The sequence below is a fragment of the Micromesistius poutassou genome (assembly GCF_964030765.1).
Source record: "Micromesistius poutassou genome assembly, chromosome: 16".
NCBI classification, from domain to species: domain Eukaryota; kingdom Metazoa; phylum Chordata; class Actinopteri; order Gadiformes; family Gadidae; genus Micromesistius; species Micromesistius poutassou.
In genome coordinates this window covers 11375682-11402273 of record NC_140286.1, presented here as the reverse complement: position 1 = coordinate 11402273, position 26592 = coordinate 11375682, and the positions used below count along the sequence as shown (strand labels likewise).

Here is a 26592-nt window from a genome sequence, read left to right as displayed (position 1 = left end):
CGGTACAAAGTCCCAACAGAAGGATCCGTCCATCCATTATCCCTCTCCCTCTGCTGAAGGATGTGTGTGTGTGTGTGTGTGTGTGTCTGTGTCTGTGTGTGTGTGTGTGTGTGTGTGTGTCTGTGTGTGTCTCTCCAGCGTGCGAGTGCGGTCGGCGCCTGTGCGACGAGGTGACGGGCCGCTGCATCTGCCCCCCCCAGACGGTGAAGCCGTCGTGCGACGTGTGCGACAGCCAGACCTTCAGCTTCCACCCCCTGCTGGGCTGCGAGGGCTGCGACTGCTCCCCCACCGGCGTCCGGCCCTCCGGGGGCCCCGGCTGTCACAACGTCACCGGACAGTGCCCGTGGGTTGAGCAGCATGCGCCGATGAATCCTGTGGAGCAATAGAGAGGAGAGAGAGAGGGAGGGCATATAGCAATAGAGAGGAGAGAGAGAGAGAGAGAGAGAGAGAGAGAGAGAGAGAGAGAGAGAGAGAGAGAGGTCATATCGCAATAGAGAGGAGAGAGAGAGAGAGGGAGGGCATATAGCAATAGAGAGGAGAGAGAGAGAGAGGGCATATAGCAATAGAGAGGAGAGAGAGAGGGAGGGCATATAGCAATAGAGAGGAGAGAGAGAGAGAGAGAGAGGTCATATCGCAATAGAGAGGAGAGAGAGAGGGAGGGCATATAGCAATAGAGAGGAGAAAGAGAGAGAGAGGTCATATCGCAATAGAGAGAGAGAGAGAGGGAGGGCATATAGCAATAGAGAGGAGAGAGAGACAGAGGTCATATCGCAATAGAGAGGAGAGAGAGAGAGAGAGGTCATATCGCAATAGAGAGGAGAGAGAGGTCATATAGCAATAGAGAGGAGAGAGAGAGAGAGGACATGCAGTAATAGCAATGAGAGAGAGAGGATATACAGTATATCCAAAGTCCAGTTTGGGACAGAGTTGTAGGCTCGCTCGGTTTGGTGTCAACAACACAACTGAGACTTGGGACGGGCATCAACAACTTTACATCGGATAGGGCGAATGAGTGACAGACCAGTGTTGATCCGTTGATGATGCTGGCAGTGCCATGCAGTGCCATGCATGCATCCAACTACGTCCCAACGTTTAGTCAGAGACACAAAACAGCAATCACAGTTTATCTTGAGGCCCCGGCAGTTTGACGTATATTATGACAACCTAACCATAAAACCATAAAAACGATGTAAAGCCAACCTTGTAAAACCAAGTGAAAACTCCTTGCCCTGTCTGATTTATGTTGCATGTTTACGCTTTATTGTAAAAAAAAATTGCAGTTGCAAGCCGAGAATCGGCGGTCGGCAGTGCAACCGCTGTGCCGGCGGTTACCATGGCTACCCGAACTGCAGGCCATGTGACTGCAACCAGAGCGGCGTGACGTCCGACGTGTGCCACCCAGACACAGGGAGGTGTCTCTGTAAGGTAGGAGGGCTGCGCATTGTGTGGTCGCCGGGCAAATATTTACCATAGATACGATTTATTCTAAAGGTTAACACGTAGCAAGATGATTGGACTGCTGATATGAGAAATAGGGGTATTCGTTGAATAGAGGTTTAGAGTGTGTGCACACCCGTAAGTAAGATAATACTATGGATTATGTAGGAGGCGGGAGGTAGAGCGTGTTGACTTGTAACGGAAAGGTTGCTGGTTTGATCCCCGGCTCGAGGTGTCCCTGAGCAAGACCCCTCACCCTGAATGTATGAATGGTTGTAAGTTGCTTTAGATAAAGTGTCTGCTAAATGTAAATTATTAAAACACGCCGTACCATTAGACTATCTTAATAGGAATTAAACAAAACAGACGACTTCGGTTGTGCTAATCTGTAGCGGGTCAATCTGTTTTACCAAAACACAAACGTGGACAAAGCCAAAGACAGTTTGTCGCCAAATGCGCAACGGTTGCTGGATTTTCAACGCACTCCACCAAGTGTGTTCTTACTGTTTGACGACCATGCCTGGTGCTCCACCTCGCTGTAACGGCCGGGCGGTCCCGCTCTCACAGAGGAACGTCGGGGGAGCCCGCTGTGACGTCTGCAAGGACTCCTCCTTCCACTTTGAGCCCTCCAACCCCAGTGGCTGCACGCGCTGCTTCTGCTTCGGCGCCACCAACCGGTGCCAGAGCTCCGGCAAGCACCGGGGGAAGGTGTGTGTGTGTGTGTGTGTGTGTGTGTGTTTGTGTGTGGGTTGGTGTGTGTGCCTATATGCATATTTGAGTGTATGTGTGTGTGTGTTTTTTTTTGTGTGCACCAGTATGTGTGTGTGTGTGTGTGTGTGTGTGTGTGTGTGTGTGTGTGTGTGTGTTTTGGTGTGTACCAGTGTGCGTGTGTTCGTTGGCATTTGTTGCCGTGAATGCCTTGTGAAAGAGAACCTTTGCAGTTTATTAAGCAATCACAATTGCAATGTGCGACACAAACCCAACCCGATATAAACCACTCGGGAAACCAGCTGTTTTCAGATAGGAGGATTGGCTGTCACTTGACTTGAGCATTAGACCACACACACAACACACACACACAAAGACAAACACAAACACACACACACACACACATATACACACATGCTCATACTCACACTTACACACACAGACTTAAACGCACACACATACACACACACACACACACACACACGTGAGCCTCGGAGAGGATCTCCGAGGCTCCGAGGGTTATCAGCTCAGATCCCGGTCCCTCATGCCCGCCTTCCCCACCACCGCCGTTAGTTTATGGACATGCGGGGCTGGCGCCTGGAGAAGCCCGACCAGAACGAGGTAGCGTCGGCGCTGAACACAGCCAGCAACACGGTGGTGGCCAACATCCAGGAGCTGTCGCCCGCCACCCAGGTTCTCCACTGGGTGGCGCCACCTTCCTACCTGGGAGACAGAGTGAGTCGTTGGGTCAGGTTTTCTTTTTGTGTTTTGTCAGGACAGAATTTGGAGACAGCTGGTGTATTGTGTACTATTGGCTAAATTATTATTATTTATTTTAAGGATTCGCCAAAATGTATTGTTCTCTGTTATACACGTTGATTTGTACTGTTGAATCGTATATTATCTTGCTTAAATATTATTTTTCATTCATGTTCAAGTTTTAAACATATACAATACATCAATGCACACTTCAATATCACAGTGAATTCATTTCATTACAGTTTATTTCATTGTATTTCTTATTCTTGTTTCCCTTGTTAATTATGTGGTATGAGATCCATGTCAACATTTGATCTATTTATTTGATTGATTGACTAAATGATTCCTATCCCTGTTTTGGGTCCTAGGTGTTATCGTACGGGGGCCTCCTCACCTTCCAGTCCAAGTCCTTCGGTGTTCCCGCTGAAGGCATGCAGCTGATAGACAGAAGCCCTGACATCATCCTCAGTGTATGTGGATTCTCGTTTCCTCCTGTCATCTCCTGTCTCTCTCGCCCCGCTATATTCATCCATATATATTGATGCTGGTTGTTTGCGATGTGCTTTCCAGGGTCAGGGCATGACCCTAGTCCACCAGGGGGCAGATCCCCCGACGCCAGACAGACTGCATCACGGCCGGGTCCAGCTTGTGGAGGTGAGGTTCATTCCAAACGCTTCCCATGCATTAGACCAGTGGTTCTCAAATGGGGGTATGCATACACCTAAGGGTACTCATAAAATGTTACGCTAACTACTAGTTTTCTTTCACCCTGAGCAACTTTTTATTCTAAAAGCTAGACAATAGAAAATCAAGAAAATGGTCAAGTGGTTGAAACATAACCCTTTTAATGTCCACGTTTACGCTGCCAAAGAACGCACATTATGTTCCATTTTTTTTATTTTTCTGCCAAAAATGTTTTCTGCCAGTGAAGAAAGAATATATTAGAGGGGGTACACTAGTAGAAAAAGTTTGAGAACCACTGCATTAGATGACACCGGTAACCCTGTGCTTACTATCTTAGTATGCATGACCTCTTCGCTGACCTTTGTATTGTCATTACTGTAAACTGGTGGTCCATCAATCAAGGTGATTTATAAAATACATTCATGCGACACACAAGAAAGAAAGAATATATAAAGAAATACATTTACATTTACATTGAGGGCATTTAGCAGACGCTTTTATCCAAAGCGACTTACAATAAGTACTGTATTTTTCAGAAGAAAGAGCAACAATATATCACTGTCGGTACAGTAAGGATGTTCATCGAACCAAGTGCAAAGCACTAACAATCGCTAGGTTAACCCATTCACCGTATACAACAAAGATACCTAGGATAAGATGCTACACAATGCTAAGTACTGTTTTTAAGTGCAAGGACGTACAACATACAATAAGTGTGTACATTAATTAAAATAGTAAACTAGTAAAACTAATCCAAAGAACATCTAAAGAGTACCTTCTCCCCTGACTTGTGGACTACGATAACACCTAGGACCCAAAACAGGGATGGACATCAGTATTAAATCAATCAACAGAATCAATCCATCAAATGTTGATACGGATCCCATACAGAATGTTTAACAAGGGAAACACAGTAAGAAATACCATGAAATAAAATGGATTCACTGTCTGTTGGTGCAGGGGCTCTGGCGCCACGCCCTGACCAACAGGCCCGTGTCCAGAGAGGAGCTGATGATGGTGCTGGCCGACATGGAGGGCCTGAGGATCCGGGGCCTCTACTTCACCCAGAGCCAGCGCCTCAGCCTGGGGGAGGTGGGCCTGGAGACGGCCTCCGACAGTGGCCCCGGGGCCCCGGCCGGCAGCGTGGAGCAGTGCACCTGCCCTCCCGAGTACGCCGGAGACTCCTGTCAGGTGAGGAGCCACCAAACGTTTTCTTTCTGATTTGACTCTTTAATCTGGTGGCACCGGCTACTTTGTACTTCGCCGATCGTGTAGAAATATTATCCACCAAACGAGGGCTCTATAGAGAGGAGGGTCGCTGCCCGACAATCTTGTAAACAATCCCGTAGACACACAGGACTCATACCGGTGGTCTAGTCTTTAGTTCCCCGAACCCCATCCATTACAAGTCCTTGTAATGATTGTGATTTGTTCTACAGCTGAAAAGCATCACACTGCCAGGGTGTAAAGATGGGTGTAAAGATGGTGTAAAGATGGGTGATTGTCGTTGGAATCACACATAATAAGTAAACCATTAAGTAACCATCAGAGATTATTAAACCGACCTGAGTTGATCAAAGTTCATGACAGTCTTGCACGAGAAGATTTCATTCCCACGGCTCTGGTATGTGCATCCTCAAATCATTGTTTGTGTTATGACATGTAGACAATGTAAATTATCATTGTAATTAATAAACTCCAACATGAGGTCAGATTTTCAAGCAGCGACTATTGATTTAATGCTCGATTTATGACTGTTCGTTCTGGAGGACATGGTGAGACATGTATCAACATTCAGAACTTACTGTTCTGATCAACTATTTCAGTTTGTATTCGACACTAGCTTGTCTTGTTGAGATCCGTTCTAGCCCAGATAGATTGCGCACAGCATGAAGAAAAACAAAGTCTATACTGAAATAAGTTGCCAAATAATAATGTCTCTAGAATCATGCTAGAGAATCGGTGGACAGGCGAGTTTTGGTCCAAAACATCTTATACAGGTTAATATAAAATAAATCAAACATAAAAAACAACAGTTTGCAAAGAGATTTTAAAACCAAGAAAATGTACTGTCTGCACCGCTCTATGCACCTCCCTCTGGTGAAGGCATCTCTTTGCTTCCTATTCCCTGTCCTGGTTTATTTCCTTGTTGTCTCTTATTATACGTCATACTTATATAAATGCACTAGCTCCCTTTTCTGCGACCAATACTAACGTTACAGATTGCTGTTGAGTCACACACTAATTCCCTGAATGCTGCCCGACAATTGACAAATGTAGAAGAAGAAATGAGGGAGTTATGATCGGGTTAATAAAGTGCTCTATTCACTCCACTAGGCTGAATCGTGGCTGCAGGCCATGGAAGTGCTAATTCTTACTAAATGGTTTGTGCTAGGCTACCCCCTATCAAGTTTCTTTGTTGGCTACAGTCTGCCCTGACCCTTAGATACTAACACAGTGTCTAAATATAACCAGCACTCGTTTCACACTACGTACAATTCTCCACCAACAGTTTAAGTATTTATCATGTGAAACAGTATACCTTAAATTAATCATCTGTAACCCAACACCTAAACTCTAATCCTATGCATTAAATTAGGGTATCGTATCTACTTTACATTAGGGTATCCTACCCCTTTACATATCATATCCCTATACATAGGTGTATTCTATAACTACTTTACATTAGTGTATTCTATCTACTTTACATTAGTGTATCCTATATCTACTTTACATTAGTGTATTCTATCTACTTTACATTAGGGTATCCTATATCTACTTTACATTAGTGTATCCTATATCGACCTTCTGTATATCTCAAGCCCCAAGCAGGCGTTTTTTCCCGGCTGAGTGAATGCTTTGCTGAGGGGAACGTGGGATTAGAGTGAAAGGTGGTTCGACGTAGATGGGAGGGGGAGGGTGGTGTCTTTGAGTGGTCGGTGGGGTTTGGGTGGGGTTCTCGGTGGTGGGTGGGCTTGGTGCGGTTGAGGTGGAGACAAGGCGGTGAGTGAAACGGTCAACTTCGGCAGAAGCAGAATTTCTCCACAGATATGGAGGGGAGTGGGGGAGAGAGAGAGAGGGAGGGATGGAGGGAGGGAGGGAGGGAGAGAGGAGGCTGTCCTGACACGCCTGAACAAAGAGCCCCACCCTTTGGCAAATGAGCTCTGCCGCATGAGGAAGAATTCATCAAGTGAGGATTCCGGGGCTGAATGCACTGGAAAATACCTGGCTGGGAGTAGTGCTGCATCAACGTTGCTGCCCCGAGGGGAGGTGTACAGTCACGCAGACATAATATTAGGGATTGTACTGCTCTAAGCAACAGCGTTTCTAACCACATCCAGCGCTGGTTTGGTTGTCTGTCGGTACGCCTTGATTGAAGACGTCTTTCTGCGGTATATCTCTGGGGTAGGGTCGTAGACGTTTTGCACGTGACATTCTGTGCAATGATGTTATCGTCCTATTTGAGCAGCTGCAATGTCATCTGTTTTTCAGCCCCAATCTCAGTCGATTTCTTCTCGATTTTGTATCAATATTGATATTAATCAGAGATTTATTTCACATCTACATAACTGATTTATAAAATCACTCATGTGATGCAGGCACAACAGGTTTTTTCTGGGTGTCCTGTTTCATGTAGCCTCCTTATATGGCCCCGTGGTTGTACACAAACCATTGTTGCCGTGTGGGGTGTCCGTCTACGTCGGTGTACGTGTGCTCTACTTCATCTTGGGTGTGTTATAAGCGGAAATTATTAATACGTACCTGGAGGGCATAAGAAAGGGAGAGGCCCCTGACACACTGCAGGGCGTGGCAGCCGACGATAGACTCTTACTCAATAGCCAGCTGTGTCTGTACCTGTAAATGTGTGTGTGTTTATGTGTGTGTATGTGTGCGTGTGCGTGTGTGTGTGCATTGTGACACACCCAGTTGTCTCAATGTTATGTTTAAGAAGTCTGATGGTGTCTGGAAATACATTCCCAATCACGGTCATAATAGCTGGGAAACCTCAGCCCTGTGTGTACATGTTTATGTTTCTAGCACGGTTTGACACTCTCTTTGCTATTTCCAGACACCGGTTCCTCTGTGGCTATGATTTGTAGGGATTTATAATGGATAAATGAAAGAAAAAGATCTCAACATACACTATTTGTAGTGGACAGAATCATTATTGGTGTGGTCCAGAGACATGCATCTCACATTGAATGAAATATGTACACACAAGTAAGCATAGGCCTATTATACAATACAGCTGTGTATGTGTGTGTGTGTGTGTGTGTGTGTGTCTGGAGGTGTGTGTGTGTGTGTGTGTGTGTGTGTGTTGAGTGCGTACCTACCCACCAACCCCGGAGCTGACTCAGCCAGGTGAGCGTCGGCAGGGTGTGTCACGCTTGCGTCGGAGTGAGTGAGTGAGTGAGTGAGTGTGTGTGTGTGCTCACACTCCCCCCTTTAAGAGTCGCACTCCAGGCAGAGAGGCAGTCAGTTCACCAGACTACACACTAGGAATGTCAGACACGAGTATGGATATGCAACAGCGACAGCGGCGGCGGTGGCATCGACCCGGTGCCCGGCCTAGCGCTCCCACCACCGCCCTACAAGCCCTGCTATGCTTCACCCTGCTGGGGCTGTGCACCGCCGGCCACAGGCCCTACCAGAGAGGGGAGAGGGGACCCCAGCACCCCAGGGAGCCTGATCGAGGGGCAGAGCGCCCCGCGTTTCTGGGGGATGAGCCGGACGGCCCGCAGGGGGTTCACTTCCCATCGCTTAGCGACATGGGCTACCAGAGGGTGCAGCACCCGTGGATGCAGGACAGAGGGCAGGTGGTGCAGTACCCCACCTTTGAGGACAGTGCGGGCGACGCTCAGATCGAGGTAAAGGAAGGTCGTCGGGGGTCGTGTTCAGGGGGGGGGGGGGGGGGTGGGCGGCGTTGACCCGAACAGAACGAGGAAGGGTCGTTGTTTGTTTGTGTGTCGCGCTTCGCTTTTGTTCCCGGGACTAAGGATGCAGATCTTGAAGGACTGTAAACGCTCTTATCGGGGAAAGCAAAAGGGCATGTGTGGACGTTACCGCGTTAATGTGTAACTTTATTGGTTCGCTGCCGAGTGCGCAACGCTAACTCCATGAACCGTCTTCTTAAGCGCTGGTTGGGGAATTGGACTTTCTGTTCATGTTGAACGGCTGCCTGAATCAAGTGAAAACATGGCAGGACTTAGAGAAGGGAATCCTTTGAGCTCTGTCTTTAACATTGCTTTAGGTCGGTGTCATTTTCAAGGGAACAACAATTATTTGTTAACACCTTTTAATGAACACTTTGACGTGCAAAACATGTCTCACATGTTTTGTACATTCTAAAGTATAGGCCTGTGAGTGTTGATGATGATGTATCCCTCCAGTCTCTATATAATTTGTCTTTGTGTTCCAGAAATGCAATCGTGGTTACTATAGAGACGGCAGCGGGCTTTACCTTGGACGCTGTGTACGATGTGAGTGCAACGGCCTTGCCATTGACTGTGAAGACAAAACAGGAAGATGTCTGGTAAGAGCCAATTAATCAATTGCTTATTGCTTTAACTTCAATCTTTGTCTCCATCTGTGACTCAGTGAGGCAGTCACTCAGTCACTCACTCACTCACTCACTTCCTCATTTCCTCTCCCACTCAATCATGATCATATTCACTTAATCATAAACATACTCACTCACTCACGCACTCACTCACTCACTCACTCACATATTTACTCACCCATTCAAATTGAATCAACAGTGATTACCAGTCTAGACCTTGAGGCTAATATCAGTGGTCACCACTTGGTGCCAGCCATGGTGTAGCCATGCACCCCTTACTCATGTTAAATCTCTAGCATGACATAGAATCTCACCTTATTTCTGTCCTCTCTGTTGGTTCTTCTGTCTTCGTATTACTCCTTCTGGCTTTCAGAGATTAGATCTCAGAGGAAACCTTAGACCCAAAGTCTCAGTGTTTTTTCTTTCCCCCCACCCACCTCTTACGTAAGTCAATCAAGACAGGGCCTGTATCGGAGCCATAGTGTATTGTACTGTACATAGCAGCATAGGGGTCTGCCTAGAGACACACCAACAACACACGCTTAAACCTCTCTCGCCTGCTCTCCCACAGCAGCACCACAAATAACTCTTTGTGGTGGAGTTGGAGGCCCTAGATTTCATGCTGCTGTGGTGTACGTTACAAACTGTACAGTGTGTCCAGTTCTAATTTTATAAACTGCTTCAGGAACAAGAAACAATGGGAAACAATGTTTGAGAAAACAAATAGGATTAATAAACTGAGGACCTCGAGATCTAGACATGAGGACAGTGTCAACTGAATCTGAAAATCCTTAATAATAATAATAATAATAATTTCTTAAGAACCTACTGATGATCAAAAAAGTAGACACGATGACTGCCCAGGTACAGGTATTTATTTTCCACTCTTACCAGCCAGCCCATTATAATTATTCTAATCTTTACCATTCTAACCTCAAACTATTGAAACTAATAATACAAAGGTAGAAGCAGCAGTATGTACATTAACCTCTGTTGACCGCACGCCTCACCAAGCACTGATGAATGCTCTCTTACACACATTCCAGAACTGCGACTCCAACGCGGGCGGGCACAGCTGTGAGCGCTGCAAGGACGGTTACTATGGCAACCCCGCTCAGAGATCATGCCGAGTGTGCCCGTGCCCATTCTCTGTGGCCTCCAACAGGTGTGTGTGTGTGTGTGTGTGTGTGTGTGCGTTTTTCACATCATATATACTTTTCTTACCCTCTGGGGGGGATAGGGTCAGGGGGGGTGTCATAAACACATGGCCTGTTATCCCTTTGAGACTGTACCTGTGATTAAATGCAATACAAATACGATTGAATGACTTCAGTTGAATATACATACAAAAACATGAAGGAGAGAGTAAACGCATTATGAAACACTAACGTTACCGACAGAGGCCTCACCGTCGTGTGTGTAATAACCATGTCTGTTGGTCCTCCTCCAGCTTTGCTTTGGGCTGCCAGGAGGGTCCGGCTGGCTTCCAGTGTGTGTGTCAAAAAGGCTATGCAGGAGAGAGATGTGAAAAGTAAGTGTCTTGATGAGGAGGGTTTTCATCCCCCCCCCCACTGGGGGATGAGTACACCCAGACCCTACGGGAGGTCATTAGTGATAACGAGTGATAAAGGTCAAAGACCCGAGAGTGTGGCGGTCGCTCAATACCGACCATTCGCTTCTCTTCCATAGATGTGCTCCAGGTTTCTATGGCGATCCCATGTCGGCAGGGAGCAGTTGTCAGCCCTGCAATTGCCACGGAAACGGCAACAGCTGTGACCCCAGCACCGGAGGTACGTCTCAAAAGATGGATCAATACTGAATTATTACAAATAATTCAGAATGACATGTCTACCTGCGTTTATATAAAAAAATATTTAATAATTTTAACAATTGTATTTTCGATTCCTAACTCTCTTTCTTTTCCCCTGCAGCGTGTAAGAACACACTCGAGCCCGGAGACACAAACACAGAGGGGCAATGCCAAGGTCAGAGCTCATCTCCCGGCTGAACATTCTTCAATTACCTTACCGTCGCTACGACGACGACGACAACCATGACACTGACACCGGCGGTGTCCCCCCGCCCCCCCCCCCCCCCGCCCCTCTTGCTTTGTCTTGCAGAGTGTGACAGCTGCGCCCAGACGTTGCTGGCCGACCTGGAGCGCCTTGACAACGACCTGACGAGGATCAAGGGCCAGCTGGAGAACGCCTCCGCCGGCGCCGAGTCCTACAACCGGCTCGGCAAGCTGGAGAAGGCCATCTCGGAGACCAAGGTAGCCCGCCGCGAGCGCTGGGACGCACACGTTACGAGCACCAGACGTTAGGGATTCACGGCTTCCGACGAAAGGGGTGCTTCTGCCGTTCTCAAAGGGTAGAGCCGATACGATACTAAAAGTGAACGGCGGGACCTTGAAGGAAAGTCTGCTTTCCTTGCCGGCTTCCCTCTTCAATGGAAAGTCGAAGGAAAGTCAGTGGAAGGAAAGCCGCAGTGGCTGGACCATCACTTTTCGTACTGTTAATCTCCATGAGTGAATGGTGTCAAACGGCACTTAAAAGAAAAGGGAAAAGCTGGGCTTTTCCACACGGCGACAAGTGTAATACACACAAACGTTTTAGTATGCGCCAGCATGTCTCCGTCTCGATGTCTGCAGTGGTTCAGCAGTGATATAGCACTGGCACTTACACTACAGTAATGCCATAATGTACACTAACACCCACTTCCATTTTAGTGCCTCTCCATCTCTCTTTAGTGTAATTGTGTAGTACACACTCATACGCGGACGTGGAGTGACTAGGGTGTGTTTTATTCCCATTGAGTCCCATTGAAAAATTATGTGTGTGTGTGTGTGTATGGGTATGTGTGTGTGTGTGTGTGTGTGTGTGTCAACACACGTAAGCCACTGCACGGTTTGGACGGCAGCATACATCTTGTGGGCTGCGTGAACTGAGACCCCCATGGAATCAGCCTTTCATGCCTCGTCGAGCTGCTGGAGATAGGGCTTTGGCCCCCATAACCGTTTCTTTCTATTCGTTGACTTTGGGAGTTGAAGTTTCAATCCTTTCTCGTAACGGCATAAAAGGAATGCATTGTGGTTGGCTCAAAAAAAATAACAAATTAATTTTAGTTTGAGAGAATAAAAGTTGGCTTATTTCTTTTTGTTTTATGTTTATTTAGGTTAATATCGCCAAACACATCAAGAAATAACCTTTGCATGAGATCTCAAGCTTCAATGTGGTTGTATTAGTAGTCGTTTGTAGTACTTGTGTTATGTTACTCAATGTTAATGTGTAATGTTTTGTGGATTCTTGCAGATTCTAGTCAATAAATTCAACGCCACCATCGAAAGCCAAAAGCCTAAAGTGGCTCAGCTGGAGAACGACGTGGAGACCCTCATTGATGATATCAGTGCCCTCAAAGCCAAGGTAGAGACACACACGCACACACACGCACACACACACACACACACACACACACACACACACACACACACACACACACACACACACACACACACATAAATAACATTTGTTATTTATCATTTTTATGTAGGCTGATAAACAGATGGCCGTGGCAAAGAAAGTGGTCCAAAACGCAGAGAAAACCGACCAAAGAGCCAAAGATTTGGACACAGAAATCCAGAAGCTGCTGAAGAAAATCAAAGGTAACGCAGGGGTGACCTTCAGAAAAATACTCTGGTCTCTGGGCCCTTTTACTTTTTACTCTTCACGCATCATGATGATGATGTACTTTGTGGAATACACTCTACTATCTCTCTATCAAATTACATTGTCTTATAAAACCCTGTTTGTGTGCATGTGTGCGTGTGCGTGTGTGTGTGTGTGTGTGTGTGTGTGTGCGTGTGTGCGTGTGTGTGTGTGCGTGTGTGCGTGTGTGTGTGTGCGTGCAGACCTGCTGGACGAGCTGAGGGAGGCGGGCACCAGTGGCGACACACAGTCTGAGGACGTGACTAAGCTGCTGGACGAGGCTCAGCGGCTGGTGAAGGAAATGGAGAAGAGGAACTTCAACCCCCAGAAGGCCGCCGCTGAGAACGAGCGAGAGGAGGCCAGGAAATGTGAGAGCACTTCCTGTTTATTGGCTACTCAACCGCCCCCGACCATTCCTTCCAAGGAGGCCTTCCCCTAAAAGCTTTTCTGTCCCGATGCACTTATTACAAAGACGATCAGAGCTCTGTTGTCGTGGGAATGGGGTGGTGGTCCGCATCGGTGCAAACAAGCAGTTTAAAAAGAATGGAGCTAGCATACTGGTGGCATACACAGAGCAATATATGGCAACTGTTTCCATGTTGAGTTACACAGGCAAAATATAGTTTGACCATGGTGTTGAATTTCTTATCTTATTTTCTCTTCCCTCCGCACTCCTCTCCTCTCCTCTACTCACCCCTCTTCCCTCCTATCATCTCCTCTCTATTCTTTGTTCCTCTCCTCTCCTCTCCTCCTCTCCTCTCTTCCCTCCTCTCCTCTCCTCTCCCCTTCTCTCCTCTCCTGTCCTCTCCCCTCTTCTCCTCTCCTCTCCTCTCCTTTCCCCTCCTATCCTCTCCTCTCCTCTCTCCTCTCCTCCAGTGCTGGACTTCATTAAGGCTGACGTCAGTAAACAGTGCGACACCAACCAGGCTGCTGCCGACAAGATCAAGGGCCAGCTGAAGGGTTTTGAGGCCAAGCTGAAAGACCTGGAGAAGACCCTGAAGCAGGCTGAAGACACCGTGAAGACAGCCAACACCCAGAACGGACTCAACGCAAAGACCCTGGAAGACCTTCTGGTAATGGCTCACATCATAGTCATCATTGATGATGGATCATTGATTAATCAATAGTTGGGGATTTCCTTCTTTTATTTCAAATACAGCAGCCTTGTTAACAAAGAACTTCCATCAAGCGGTTTTACCTTCCGAAACCTGGCTGATAATTGCGGCCAAGTGATACAATTCAAACACGGCGCTGGTTGCTATGCCAATAGCGGTAGTCTTATGTTCTATGTATCCTGGTTCTTTTTTTATCTCCACTCAATGTTTTTATCTATTATCACTACAGCGCCTGGTTGAGGATGTGAAGAAGGAGAGGAAGGCGGTGGAGGACAAAATGGCACTGGCTGAGGACGAGCTACAGAAGACAGAGGATCTGGCCACGATGCTGGCTGACAGTAAAGTTGTAAGGAACAAAACATCATGAAGGCCATGCCATGCTGCATTTTTCTGACCATGTTTCTTGTCCAGTTCCAGTCATACCCTTCTTCACTACTTTCTGCTAACATGAACATTTCTGTCTGATCTCAATTATTATCACACTTTTATTATCAATACAATACGATGTTAGTCAATTGTAGTTGGGTAGCAGACAATTCATTGTGATGTTCTCAGACTGCTTTTATGGTACAAAATGGTACAACATGCACCAGATTTAAAAAGGGATATCGCAGTTACAAATACGCCATTGAGGTTCCTACGGTGTATCACCTTTATGTCTCGAAACAATCTACTACAGACAGACAGAAACACGTTTTTCCATAACACCTTCCCAAGAGATAATCCAATAATTATTATTAATAATAATAATAATAAGTACAATCCTCTACGTGCGCTGAGGGGCCATGCGTGCCTGTACACTCCACCTCCACAACATGTTGTATTAATCGTATCATTGAAACAACACCGTGAATATTACCCTCTCTCCCCCCCCCCCCCTCCCTTCGCAGGAGTACGAACGCCTGGCGGCACAGCTGGACGGAGCCAAGAAGGACCTGACCAAGAAGGTTAATGAGATCTCCCAGGCGGCGGACAAGGAGGACCTCGTGAGGAGAGCAGAGGACCACGCAGACGAGCTCAGCAAGCTGGCCATGGATCTCCAGAAGTAAGGGCCGCTTTAGCCGTGTTGGAGACTCAACACGAACGACCCTGTTTCACTGTGGTAGTGGTGTAGTCGTAAACTGGGTTTTGGTAGCAGGAAGGGAGCGAGTGAGGTATTATGTTTATATGTTATTATTATAGTATTTATATTATATAAATATGTATTCTTTCTTGTTATTTTTATATTTTTTTTTTTATTTTTTATTTATTTTAATTTTACTTTAATTTATTTTTTTATGAACACTTCTGCAGTGGGGAACTCAGATGTTATTGGATATTCCGAAATCTAAAAGCTCTACCTGCTGTTTTGATGTCCTTCCTGCACAGCCTGCCCTAACCTGCGCTTGTTTCCCTCTCCTCCAGCGCTGTGAGGAATGCCAGCGGGCGTACTGACGTGCGTGATGCTATCGATGCCATCGACGCCTACAAAAACATCACCGACGCCATAAACGCCGCGGAGGCCGCAGCCAATGAGGCCAAGGCAGCTGCCGACAAGGCGCTGAAAGTACGCCTCAAATGAACTTCAATTCCATAACTTTTGTGTTTTGAATTATTTTCATTTTCAACTGAAAACAGCCTAACAAATGACTCTCTTCCGTTGTTAAGAACGTGAAAAATGCAGACCTGACCAATAGGGCTAAGGAGCTGAAAACGTCGGGAATCGACCTGCTCAAAGATGCGAAGGACTCGCAGAAAGATCTCAAGGGTGAGAATCCTTTTAGACGGTTAAAGACGTCCGCCTCAATCCACGAGCCAGAACAAAACCAAAACGTATGTATCGTTGTGTTTCCTTTCAACAGCTGCAGCAGATGACCTCAATGACCAGAAAAAGCGTCTGAAGAACGCAGACATCAAAAAGAAAGCTCTGGAGAACGACCTTCTGGATGTCCAGACAGAACTGGATAAGATAAACAGAGGTTGGCTTCTTGTACTTTAACAAATGAATTGAACGCATGCTCATTATTTGGGAGATGAAGGGACCTGACCACGTTCTAGGCATTCAACTGTTTATTAATCTCCTCGCTCTATTTCCAAATAAGATGACATCGGCGATATGATTGACGAAGCCAAACGCAAGGCGGCCAGCGCCAATAGCTCGACGGCAAACACTGTGGACAGACTGAACGACATCAAGGGTGAACTGGACAAGATCAAGGTGTCTCCGGGGGACTCTAACCTCACCGGCATCATGGACGACGTGGACAAGTCAGGTGAGGGCCAGGAGACCATGTTCTTCCGTCGCGGATTGTCCAGCAGTCATTTCGTACCATACGGAAATCTTCATGTTCCTTCATGAGCCTGATGTTGGTGTCTCTTGTGGTTTCAGTGAGGGATCTGCTGAACAAAATCCCAACCCTGGAGGACAAGCTGTCTGAGATGGAGAACCTGACCTCGCAGCTCTCCTCTGTCAGCAACATAACGGAGAACATCAAGAAGATCAAGGAGCTCATCGAAAAGGCCCGCGACGCAGCCAACAGGGTAAACATGTTATCTACCGTATTCATAGAGAGTAGAGTCTCTCCTATCACCAAGGGACCATTTGCAGACTGTGGTAGTATTGATGGTTAAAACAATTGCACTGCCAAAAGTGTCCACCTAACAAACAATGAATATACCACGGACAAGACATTAAAACATTAGACATTAAAACACATACATGGTTGGACACTGGGGGAAGAGACCTATTTCTTATAAAGCTGATTGACGCTGGAACAATCAAACGCCTCGACCAATCGGCTCTTATGCTCGGGAGCCGGAATCTATGCTCAGAGCTCAACCAAACAGTGGATAGTCATTAAACACGGCATGTATGATACATCTAGCACCTGACCCTCCTCCCACCTCCACAGATCACGGTCCCGATGAAGTTCTTGGGTGATGGCTACGTGGAGCTTCGCACCCCGACCAACCTGGAGGACCTCAAGGCCTACACGGAGATGTCTCTGTCCTTACAGAGGCCCACCGGCGAGAAGGAAAGGGGAGACGGCTCGCGCACACGGCGACAGGGCCCAGACGACAGTGACATGTTTGTGATGTACCTGGGCAATAAAGACGTGAGTTGGTGGGCTGGCCGGACCGTTGTTGCGTCGTATAAACGGTGCTACCGGGGTGGGGTGGGGGTGGCAGTAGCTCAGGAGGTAGAGCGGGTTGACTGGTAACCGGAAGGTTGCTGGTTCGATCCCCGGCTCCTCCTACCTGATGGTCGAGGTGTCCCTGAGCGAGACGCCTCGCCCTAGCTGCATCCTGACGAGCTGGCTGTCGCCTTGCATGGTTGACACCGCCGTCGGTGTGTGAATGTGTGCATGAATGAGTGAATGTGAGGCGATATTGTAAAGTGCTTTGAGTGGCCACTGGTTAGAAAAGCGCTGTATAAATACAGTCCATTTAGCATTTAGCATTTGTTACCGACATGTGGGTTTGAGAATGTGGGGATGGTGTGTTGAACACTACACTCTGTCTTGTTCCTCCGTTAGTCCTCTGGGGACTTCATAGGTATGGCAGTGAGGGAGCACGAACTGTACTGCATCTACAAGCTCCACGGCAAGGAGTACGAGATCAGATCGGGAACCATCACCCGCTCGGCTTCAGACCCGTCCATGTTTGACAAAGTGGACCTCCACAGGTAACCTCCTTTTAAACCCTCCTGCACCTGGACATTGTAGTCCCCTCGGACTACATGGAAGGGGAGTGGATGGTGCTCATTGGCTCCGACCACACCACCTGCTTGTTGTTGTTTTGTAAACGTTTGCATCGTGTGTTCCATCGGTTAGGATTTACGAAGACGCACAGGTGACCTACACCAAGCACTACTCGTCCAGCAAGCCTCAAGCGGCGCTGATCAACACCAAGCAGGGAGACATGCTGGAGAACCTGCTGAGCCTGAACCCCAGTGATGTGGTCTTCTACGTGGGAGGCTTCCCGGCTGACTTCACTGTAAGCTCACCCCGTAGCCTGGTCATCTCCCCCGGCTGCATTCACCGTAGAACACGCGGTCCCGTCAGGGGGCCGGTCACACGGGAACCAAATGTGAGGCACACTGCGCTGCCTTTTTGGGTGTCTTCAACAGTGTTATAAGCCTGTTCTCTCGGTTTGTATTTCCCCTCAGCCCCCGGCGTCTCTCAACTACCCCAATTACACGGGCTGCATTGAGTTCTCCTCCTTCAACGACCGCTTCATCAGCCTCTATAACTTCAAGGAGGCCGTCAAAATCAACAAGGACACCCCATGCAAGAGGTCATTATTTTCAGCGTTCAACATACTGTACCTTGTGCTCTGTACTAGCAATAGTCATACGGATATGGATGCATGAAAGCACAATTTAGTGGGTATTGCGACAATATCTAGGATCAATACTTGAACGCTACAAAGTGCTCACAAGTCAGGCTTTTTCAGCGTGGGCGATTTCCGGATTGTTGTTGATGTGATATTAGGGTTCTAACTGAAATTGTATGCGCTTCCTAGGTACAACCCACCAACCGCCTCGAAATACTTTGAAGGCACAGGCTACGCGAAGTTAGCGCTCGGTAAGCGGCAGAAGGTTCTGCTGCTGTCTCAGAGCCTCACCACTCGCTCGGTCGACGGCCTGCTCCTCTACATAGGCAACCAGGTACAGACTCGTTCACCTCACGTCTTCGTGGTTCAATCAAATCCTAACACAATTGAATGACTATTCAAGATTTCAAGGGTTTTATTGGTCACATGCATATACAAGAAATACAGTGAAATGAAATGTGGCAGTGCCTGCAGAGATTGTGCAACATTCAAAGTATTTAAAAATGTAAATAAGGTGACAAATAAAATAAAAATAAGAAGAAGAATAAAAAATAAAATAGCAATTAAAACAATTAGCCCTCTTGACTATGACAATTGGAATGCGTTTGCACAATTGTATTAACTTAATACATGATCATTAATACAAAATGAAAGAATGCACTTTTTTATTGTAAATTTTTTGTTGAATTTGATAGAACGTATTCTTTGTACCTGTTAGGATAAATATTATACCGTGGCGATTGAGGGTGGCCATGTTATCATCAATAGTAACCTGTTGCCTGCACCAGTCAGAAGCGTCAAGAAGATCTTCCCTCAGGTAAGTGTCTCAACTCTCTACGTCATGATCCGGGTTTTGATATCACTTGTGATATCAACTTGTAATGACCCACGCTTCGCAAGGCCACTGTGAAAATAGATGTGTTCAAATGTCATCCATACATTGTTCTTCTTCTTTCACAGGGGGATTCATCAGATATCCTCATCATCCTCAATAGTATAAAGAACGAGATGATAGTGCGCATCGGCGTAGAGGAGGTGGTCCAAGCAGCTGCTGAATTTAAGGAGACAGACTTTGTGGAATACTACATCGGCGGTGTGTCTTCCGACGTGAGGGAAAGGTATGAGGCTTTGATTCAAAGGGCTGTGCTTCCTACACCTCCTCTAACTTGTTTATTTGATCCAATCAAATGATTATTCAATGTTTCGCACCACCACCCCCCCCCCACCTCCCACTGTCTACAACAGGAAAGACCTTGGGGGGGCACCCTAAAGGGATTTATATTTTGCTAGCAAACCTTCTCAAATGCAATCATTTGTTTATCGGTTCACAGGTATAACATCACCATACCGGCTATCAAAGGGTGCTACAGAAACGTGAAGAACAACGGCTTCCCCGATTACCTGGAGGTGGTCGGTGTCAGCAAAGGTTGTCCCACAGACTTATTGGTGAGCAATTTGGTCTTGCAGTCATTGCTATTCCCAGTGTAACCACCCTTCTACCTAACATGGTGCCGTGCTGTACCCGTTTATTTGAACCGTTTTTGTGTCGCCCTGTCTCCTTCTCGTAGGCTATTCGTAAAGCAGAGTTCAAGCTGGCGAGCTCGCTGACAGTCAAGCCGGCTCCCATTAGTCTAGACGGGGACGTCAGCGTGTCACTTGGCTTCAGGTCCACCGAGGACCATGGTCTCCTGCTGGAGCAGAGCCAAGTGGTGAGTCCTCATGCTCTCCCCCCCTGGCCTTTCGCTGTACTAGATGTTTCCTCAGGTGGCTTATCCCGATCCTCTGATGTTGTCCACCTTTCAGATCACTGGGCTCAAGCTGGAGCTGGTGGACGGCTACGTCAAACTGAGATTTGGAGACAAGGTGTTTAAATCGAACAAACAGTACAAGGATGGCCAGTGGCATTACTTGACTGTAACCAAATCTGGATCGAGGTAAATATACCTGGTGGATGGATGGATGGATGGATGGATGGATGGATTGCCAGACAATCTGTTTTTGAAAGCTTATGAATATATGAAAATAAGCATGTGCGCTACATCAAACACGACCATCCTGTTTCTCCCTAGTATTGATCTACTCATCGACGATGTGAGAGGAGCCCTGCCGCAGTCCTCCGAGCCGTTCCAACCGGACCCCAGCAGTCAGGTCTCCCTGGGGAAGGACACCTTCAAGGGATGCATCTCAAACGTCTACCTGAGACGGTAAGCGCACATGCCCGCTGTTCCATCGCAGTACAGTCATAGCGTTGGTACTCTGGCATATCCACTGAGACATGTTTTGTTTTTTCTACCTTTGCACTGTTCAGAATTATTTTTGCACTATTTAGAGTTTATTTATTGTAAATATTACTTATTTTATAAATTTTACCAAATTTTATCCTTTTGTACTTATTGCACCGTGGGTCAGAGACAAACTCAATTTCGATTTCTCTATTTGTCTTGCACATATTTGGGAATTTACAATAAAGCTGACTTTGCACCCTTTCCCCGTTGTTACAGGCCCAGCCATCTGTATCGACCGGTGGACCTGAGCACCTTCCAGCCCTCTGGGAGTGTGCTGATGGACGTGTGTACGTCTGAAAGACCGCCAATGATGATCGTGGACACATCCCGCCAGGTCAGGATAGCAGTTGATTGAGACGATGGATTTTTATGGATTGATCTGTTAAGTCAGATTAAGGAAGGGAATTCCCTCCCAGGAAGTCATGAAGCCTCACATATAAATTAATCTGAGGGGAATCAAGTATTGACCAACATGAATGGCTTACACCACATCATTGTTGATTCGGGAGCAGGGAGTAAGTCAAAGTGCCGACTTCTAAGGTTTTGTTTTTAAGGAAAAGCAGATCAATGGAATTAAGGTTAGGCGATTTGTATACCACACAGCAGTATGATATTATTGCAATTGTTTCTATTTGCCCCTTCAAACACATTTTGTCTACACCACACATATACCAGTTCTCTTATCCAAATCTTAACCAGGACCCAAACCACACATATACCAGTTACCTCATCCTAACCCTAACCGGGACCAAAACCACATATATACCAGTTACCTCATCCTAACCCTAACCCTAACCACATATATACCAGATACCTCATCCTAACCCTAACCCTAACCACATATATACCAGATACCTCATCCTAACCCTAACCCTAACCACATATATACCAGATACCTCATCCTAACCCTAACCCTAACCACATATATACCAGTTACCTCATCCTAACCCTAACCCTAACCACATATATACCAGTTACCTCATCCTAACCCTAACCACATATATACCAGTTACCTCATCCTAACCCTAACCCTAACCACATATATACCAGATACCTCATCCTAACCCTAACCACATATATACCAGATACCTCATCCTAACCCTAACCACATACATACCAGTTACCTCATCCTAACCCTAACCACATATATACCAGTTACCTCATCCTAACCCTAACCCTAACCACATATATACCAGTTACCTCAACCCTAACCCTAACCTGGACCTAGTGTTGTGCAACAAGGTTCACTTGTTATTAAGCCTGATATAAATCTGTGTATTTTGTTTAAAACCTGCTTTGCTGCTTTGTTTCCAGAATTGAAGAAGCAGAAGGATGTCCTAAAACCTGCTGACATTGAGAGAGAATATATGAACTGAAAACTGTTACTAAACATTTCCCATGTATTTGATTTGAACAAGATCAACAGTTATGTTACCGAAACCAGTTTATTTTATGTATGTCTGTCTTTTTTATTATTATAATGAAAATAAGTAGAAACAAGAATCTATTCATGTCTGTCATGTCTTTCTTCATCTCACACAATAATATAGTAATAATCTAAAAATTATTTCTCACTAACCATTCATACTGTTTGCTGGATAATTCTGTATGAATTTCATCTAAAACGGTCATATTCTTTTTGATATAAACTTTGAGATGCTAACATCGGACTGAATCAAAGACAACCAATCATCCTCATCTTAAAATATAAACCAGTATTCTCCAGTAACTATTCAATAATAAATCACACACAGCCTTAATTGTAGGTGGAGGTGGGGTGGATGGTGTGTTTGTGTGTGTGTCTAAGAAGCAGAAGTATTAAATCCTGTGCTTGATCAAGTAACAAATTATGTTTTGTCTCATTCACTTCCACTAATAACAATACTAATTCTAATCGTAATTATAATGATTGTTCTTCATTATGGTCTTCAGTGAACTCTGAGGTATCCAGTCCATTGTTGAGTTTATATATTTATATATGAATAAATATATAAATATATATTGAGATGGGAGACAGAGCAGTATTTCACCTCAAGATGAAGTCACTGTCATCTGTACTGTTATTTATATCCTGAGTTCACAAGCATTAACAGCTCCATCAAATCAAACCCACAGTTCCACAAATTTAACAAATATTAACAAATATTAACAAATCAATGTATTCCATAACTTTATACAGAGTTAATGTGCAAAAACAGATGAACGCACAGTTCATCTGAGGAACACACACATTTCAACAGTTAACTGTTGACTTTTGAAATGTGCCACGAATATGGCAGCAGTATAAATGACCAACAATGTTTTAATCCAAAACAAAGGGATTTTTTTTTTTAAATAGCATACACAATATCGTAGAGAAAAATTGTCCTTGAAAATGAACTACATTTTTAAATGATTTTACTTCCTATCATATATTACCTTTTATATCCATTCATACATTTCTTCACAATGTCAATAGCAAATGGTTGACCTAAATAACACTTCTTACCGGCTTAAAATCCGATGTAAAAATAAATTCCTCATAAATAGATGACTCAGGTGTTGCTATAGTGATGGTTTCTACACATTCTCAAGCTCTGAGTATTAGAAACACATGGGCAGGGTAACATGCCGATGCAGAAGTAAATTGTTTAAACTTAACAATAATAGTATATTAATTTACCATGAATTAGTTAATGCAGTAATAAGAATTAACTAACAGTTACTTAGACGTTAACTAATGGTCTAGTAATAATTGACTAATAGTGTTATTTATTTATTATGGTGTTCAGGTATACATGTAATCATTATTTAATAGGGTTAGAGTTAGACCTAAACCCTCTAATCCCTACCATAACCCCTAAACTAATTATATTTTATGTTATAATGCTTATAACTGCTTTTACTAATGTTAATTATTGTTAAATGTTACCAATCATTTTCTTCATAGATATTATCTAGAGCTTTACAGACATCTCAGCGATGGTACGCCAATGCGCATTTGCTGCCAATCAGAACGGCTCAAATTATTTGAACAAATGAAACCTAATATCAAAAAGATTTGAATGAATCCTTTCGAAGTGACACCTCATACAATGTTGGCGTCAAGACCCTGGTGTTACATTAAACACCAGGGTGCATGTTCAGAATGTACACATTGCTGTTCAGGGATCGTCTCAATGTGTATTAGCCCCCTTTCTGCAGAGAATACTTTCTTTCCTCTCTTCTCTAAATGTCCTTCAAACACATTGTCACGTCCTTCACATCATTCGCAGAGCTGGACGGTGCGAGCTGCCCACCGTGGCCTTGCAACCCTGCCACTGGCCCTCTGTAACACTCGGCCTGTCTTTGTTTCTTTGTCTGCTCCCCGTCTGCGGTGTCAGGACGCCGTGCAGCCGTCGGTGAACATGTCGCTGGTGTCGGAGTGTACCGAGCCTGCCTCGCTCCAGCATGCCTACCGCATGGGGGCCGCGGTCAGCAGCCTCAGCTACAGTCTGCCCCCACAGGCCCTGCTGCCAAAGTACGCACAACTACCCTACCCACCCCTCCCTTGACTACCCAACTAGTCCATTATCTACTACATGAACTACTGCACAAACTCAGTTCAATACTCGTTCCTATCTAGTATGATAAGATACCTGCACATATGTAGTCATACACATGCACACACAAACACACACACACACACACACATACACAGGCATACACGCATGCACACACACACACACACACACAAACAGACACAAGCACACATGCATGCACACACACACACACACACACACACACACACACACACACACACACACACACACACACACACAAACACACAAACAGACACAAGCACACTCGCACACACACACAGAACTAATCGGTTGGGACACTTTATTTCGCGCCCATAGGCCCCACTTCTCTCTAGAAGTCCGGACGAGGTCTCCAGAAGGCTTGTTGTTCTTCGCTGCGACCAGAAGGGGGAACTCTCACCTAGCTGTCTACATGTCCAAGGGCAGAATCCGATTCTCTGTGGGCAAACAGAAAGAGATCTTCAACCGGGAGAAATACAACGACGGGAAGTGGCACACGGTCAGTGAACGTCACGTCGTCACAAAACTGTTTCAGTAGGGTATTCTGAGGGTATTGATCCTGTTGTTGAATTAGTCTGCCATCCTGTTCACTCTTGGTTCTCATGTGCAGGTCATGTTCAGCTTGGATAAGAAGAAATTCCGGTTGATTGTGGATGGAATCAGGGCTCAGGATGGCCAGCTGACTAATGATGAGGTGGCTTCGCTGGAGCTGCTGTCCCCTCTCTACCTAGGAAGTGCCCCTGAATCCCTTCATCAGTATTTAAAGGTAAACTAGCCCACTGTGTTGCTGTGTCGTATTACAGTGATCATTCTATAACATTACTTTCCAATTATACAATTATATAATTTTATTTGACAGATTTAAGAACCAGACCTTTGATTGATCATTGATCAGTGTTATACAGCTTGCAGACAGATACTTATTGATGTGTGGCTATCAAGATTCATGGGTGAAAGGGACTTAAATACTGTAAAATTCATGTACTGCCTTGAAAGGCCATCATGTTGAACAGGCATAATTGATTTTTTAAAGATGTTTTCTCTAGCAAACACTTAAACACTGCCAAGAGCAGTGTTGTCTAAACCAGAAGAACTCACTCTCAGGGGTTTTAATCAGACTTTGAACTTTATATGAACTTTATATGATTTTATGTATTTTTCCACCTTTAGCGGAAAAGCCTACGCAAGCACAGTGTGTTGGGCTGCCTCCGCAACTTCCAAATGAACGGCCATGCCATGCTGAAACCCACCACCAATCACGGAGCTGGCCCGTGCTTTGACGGGCCGTTGCAGAGTGGTGCCTATTTCCCGGGGAGCAATGCTCACGTCGTTATCGGTGAGTCCACTGAAGTAATTGCATTTTTCAACATTTGTCCGATAGTCGTTGATACCTAAATTTTCTATACCCCTCAGAGGACGACTTTGTGGTGGGCGACAACTTTGAGCTGCTGTTTGACATCCGACCGAGGAGTCTAACCGGGGTCCTGCTTCATGTGGGGAATTTCAGCCGGGCCAATCATGGAGCCAAGGCGGGACACCACCTCAGTCTCTACATGCTCAAAGGAGAGGTGAGCTGTTGCTTAGTATAGCAATGGGTTGCATTGGCAATCTCCAATATCAACACAAATTATCCATTTTGATGTTTGATGGTCCAGATTTGATTTTGATCTTCAATTCTTCATGAACCACCATGTAGTACAGTTGGAACCGATTGTCTCGCCTAGTTAGGCCTCGGCTTCTTCATGAATGTCTCTGTTTTTATCATGCTCTGACCTACAGGTAATAGCACAGGTGAACAACGGAGCAGGTGAATTCTTGGTGTCAGTCATGCCCAAGACTGCATTGTGCGACGGGACATTCCATAAAATATCAGGTAGACCCCAGGTCAAGGGTTTCATTACAACCCATGGTCACCACAAAGGTCACAGGATTGATGTGTTGCAACAAAATGGACTATGAACAATTAAACAGTACAAAGTGATTTGCACTCAGCGGCTGTTTGTGTGTATGTCTCCTAGTGATCAAAAGGAATAATGTGGTGCAACTGCATGTTGACACTGCGGACAACCACAAGATCGGGCCTCCCTCCTCGTTGGCGACTCTCACTAGAGACCCCCTGTATGTGGGAGGCATCCCAGGTGGGTTGGAACTGACAGACGCTCCACAGACAAGAAACAGAAATGGCATTGAGCAGAAACATGATGCCTTTCCCTCAATGATTTGTGTTCAGTTCACACACAAAGTCCCTCCGGGTATAATCCAGAGAATGTGCTTACAGCTTACACATGCTTACAGTGCATGTGTGAAAGGGCTAATATTATGGTGGGAATCAAACCTCCAACCCTGGCTCTTACACAGGGCCACGGTAGACACGTCAAGACCAGACAGACTGAACGGCAGATCAGGGATTTAGCAGACGCTTTTACCCAAAGTGACTTCCAAGTATACAATCAATATTACAGTAAC

The 26592-nt window shown here is 45.7% G+C and overlaps 1 protein-coding gene across 1 annotated transcript in view; it reads left to right on the top strand.

The window, feature by feature from the left end:
- Positions 1–26592, top strand: part of LOC311361339 (laminin subunit alpha-3-like) — a gene marked incomplete at its 5' end in the record, with an annotated part of 65654 nt that overhangs the window by 38521 nt on the left and 541 nt on the right. Inside the window, 43 exon segments of the mRNA XM_084481506.1 lie at positions 139–343; positions 1281–1425; positions 2005–2145; positions 2719–2880; positions 3273–3374; positions 3475–3558; positions 4549–4779; positions 9008–9121; positions 10195–10313; positions 10599–10679; positions 10838–10938; positions 11080–11133; positions 11269–11420; positions 12460–12570; positions 12698–12809; positions 13056–13220; positions 13729–13925; positions 14197–14313; positions 14858–15012; positions 15372–15513; positions 15615–15714; positions 15809–15925; positions 16049–16219; positions 16336–16487; positions 16859–17062; positions 17483–17631; positions 17780–17942; positions 18115–18242; positions 18471–18615; positions 19000–19098; positions 19242–19399; positions 19613–19727; positions 19850–19990; positions 20085–20215; positions 20351–20485; positions 20783–20900; positions 23929–24065; positions 24445–24625; positions 24737–24892; positions 25297–25462; positions 25540–25694; positions 25906–25999; positions 26145–26264. Of these exon segments, the coding sequence (XP_084337632.1) occupies positions 139–343; positions 1281–1425; positions 2005–2145; positions 2719–2880; positions 3273–3374; positions 3475–3558; positions 4549–4779; positions 9008–9121; positions 10195–10313; positions 10599–10679; positions 10838–10938; positions 11080–11133; positions 11269–11420; positions 12460–12570; positions 12698–12809; positions 13056–13220; positions 13729–13925; positions 14197–14313; positions 14858–15012; positions 15372–15513; positions 15615–15714; positions 15809–15925; positions 16049–16219; positions 16336–16487; positions 16859–17062; positions 17483–17631; positions 17780–17942; positions 18115–18242; positions 18471–18615; positions 19000–19098; positions 19242–19399; positions 19613–19727; positions 19850–19990; positions 20085–20215; positions 20351–20485; positions 20783–20900; positions 23929–24065; positions 24445–24625; positions 24737–24892; positions 25297–25462; positions 25540–25694; positions 25906–25999; positions 26145–26264 (5925 nt within the window).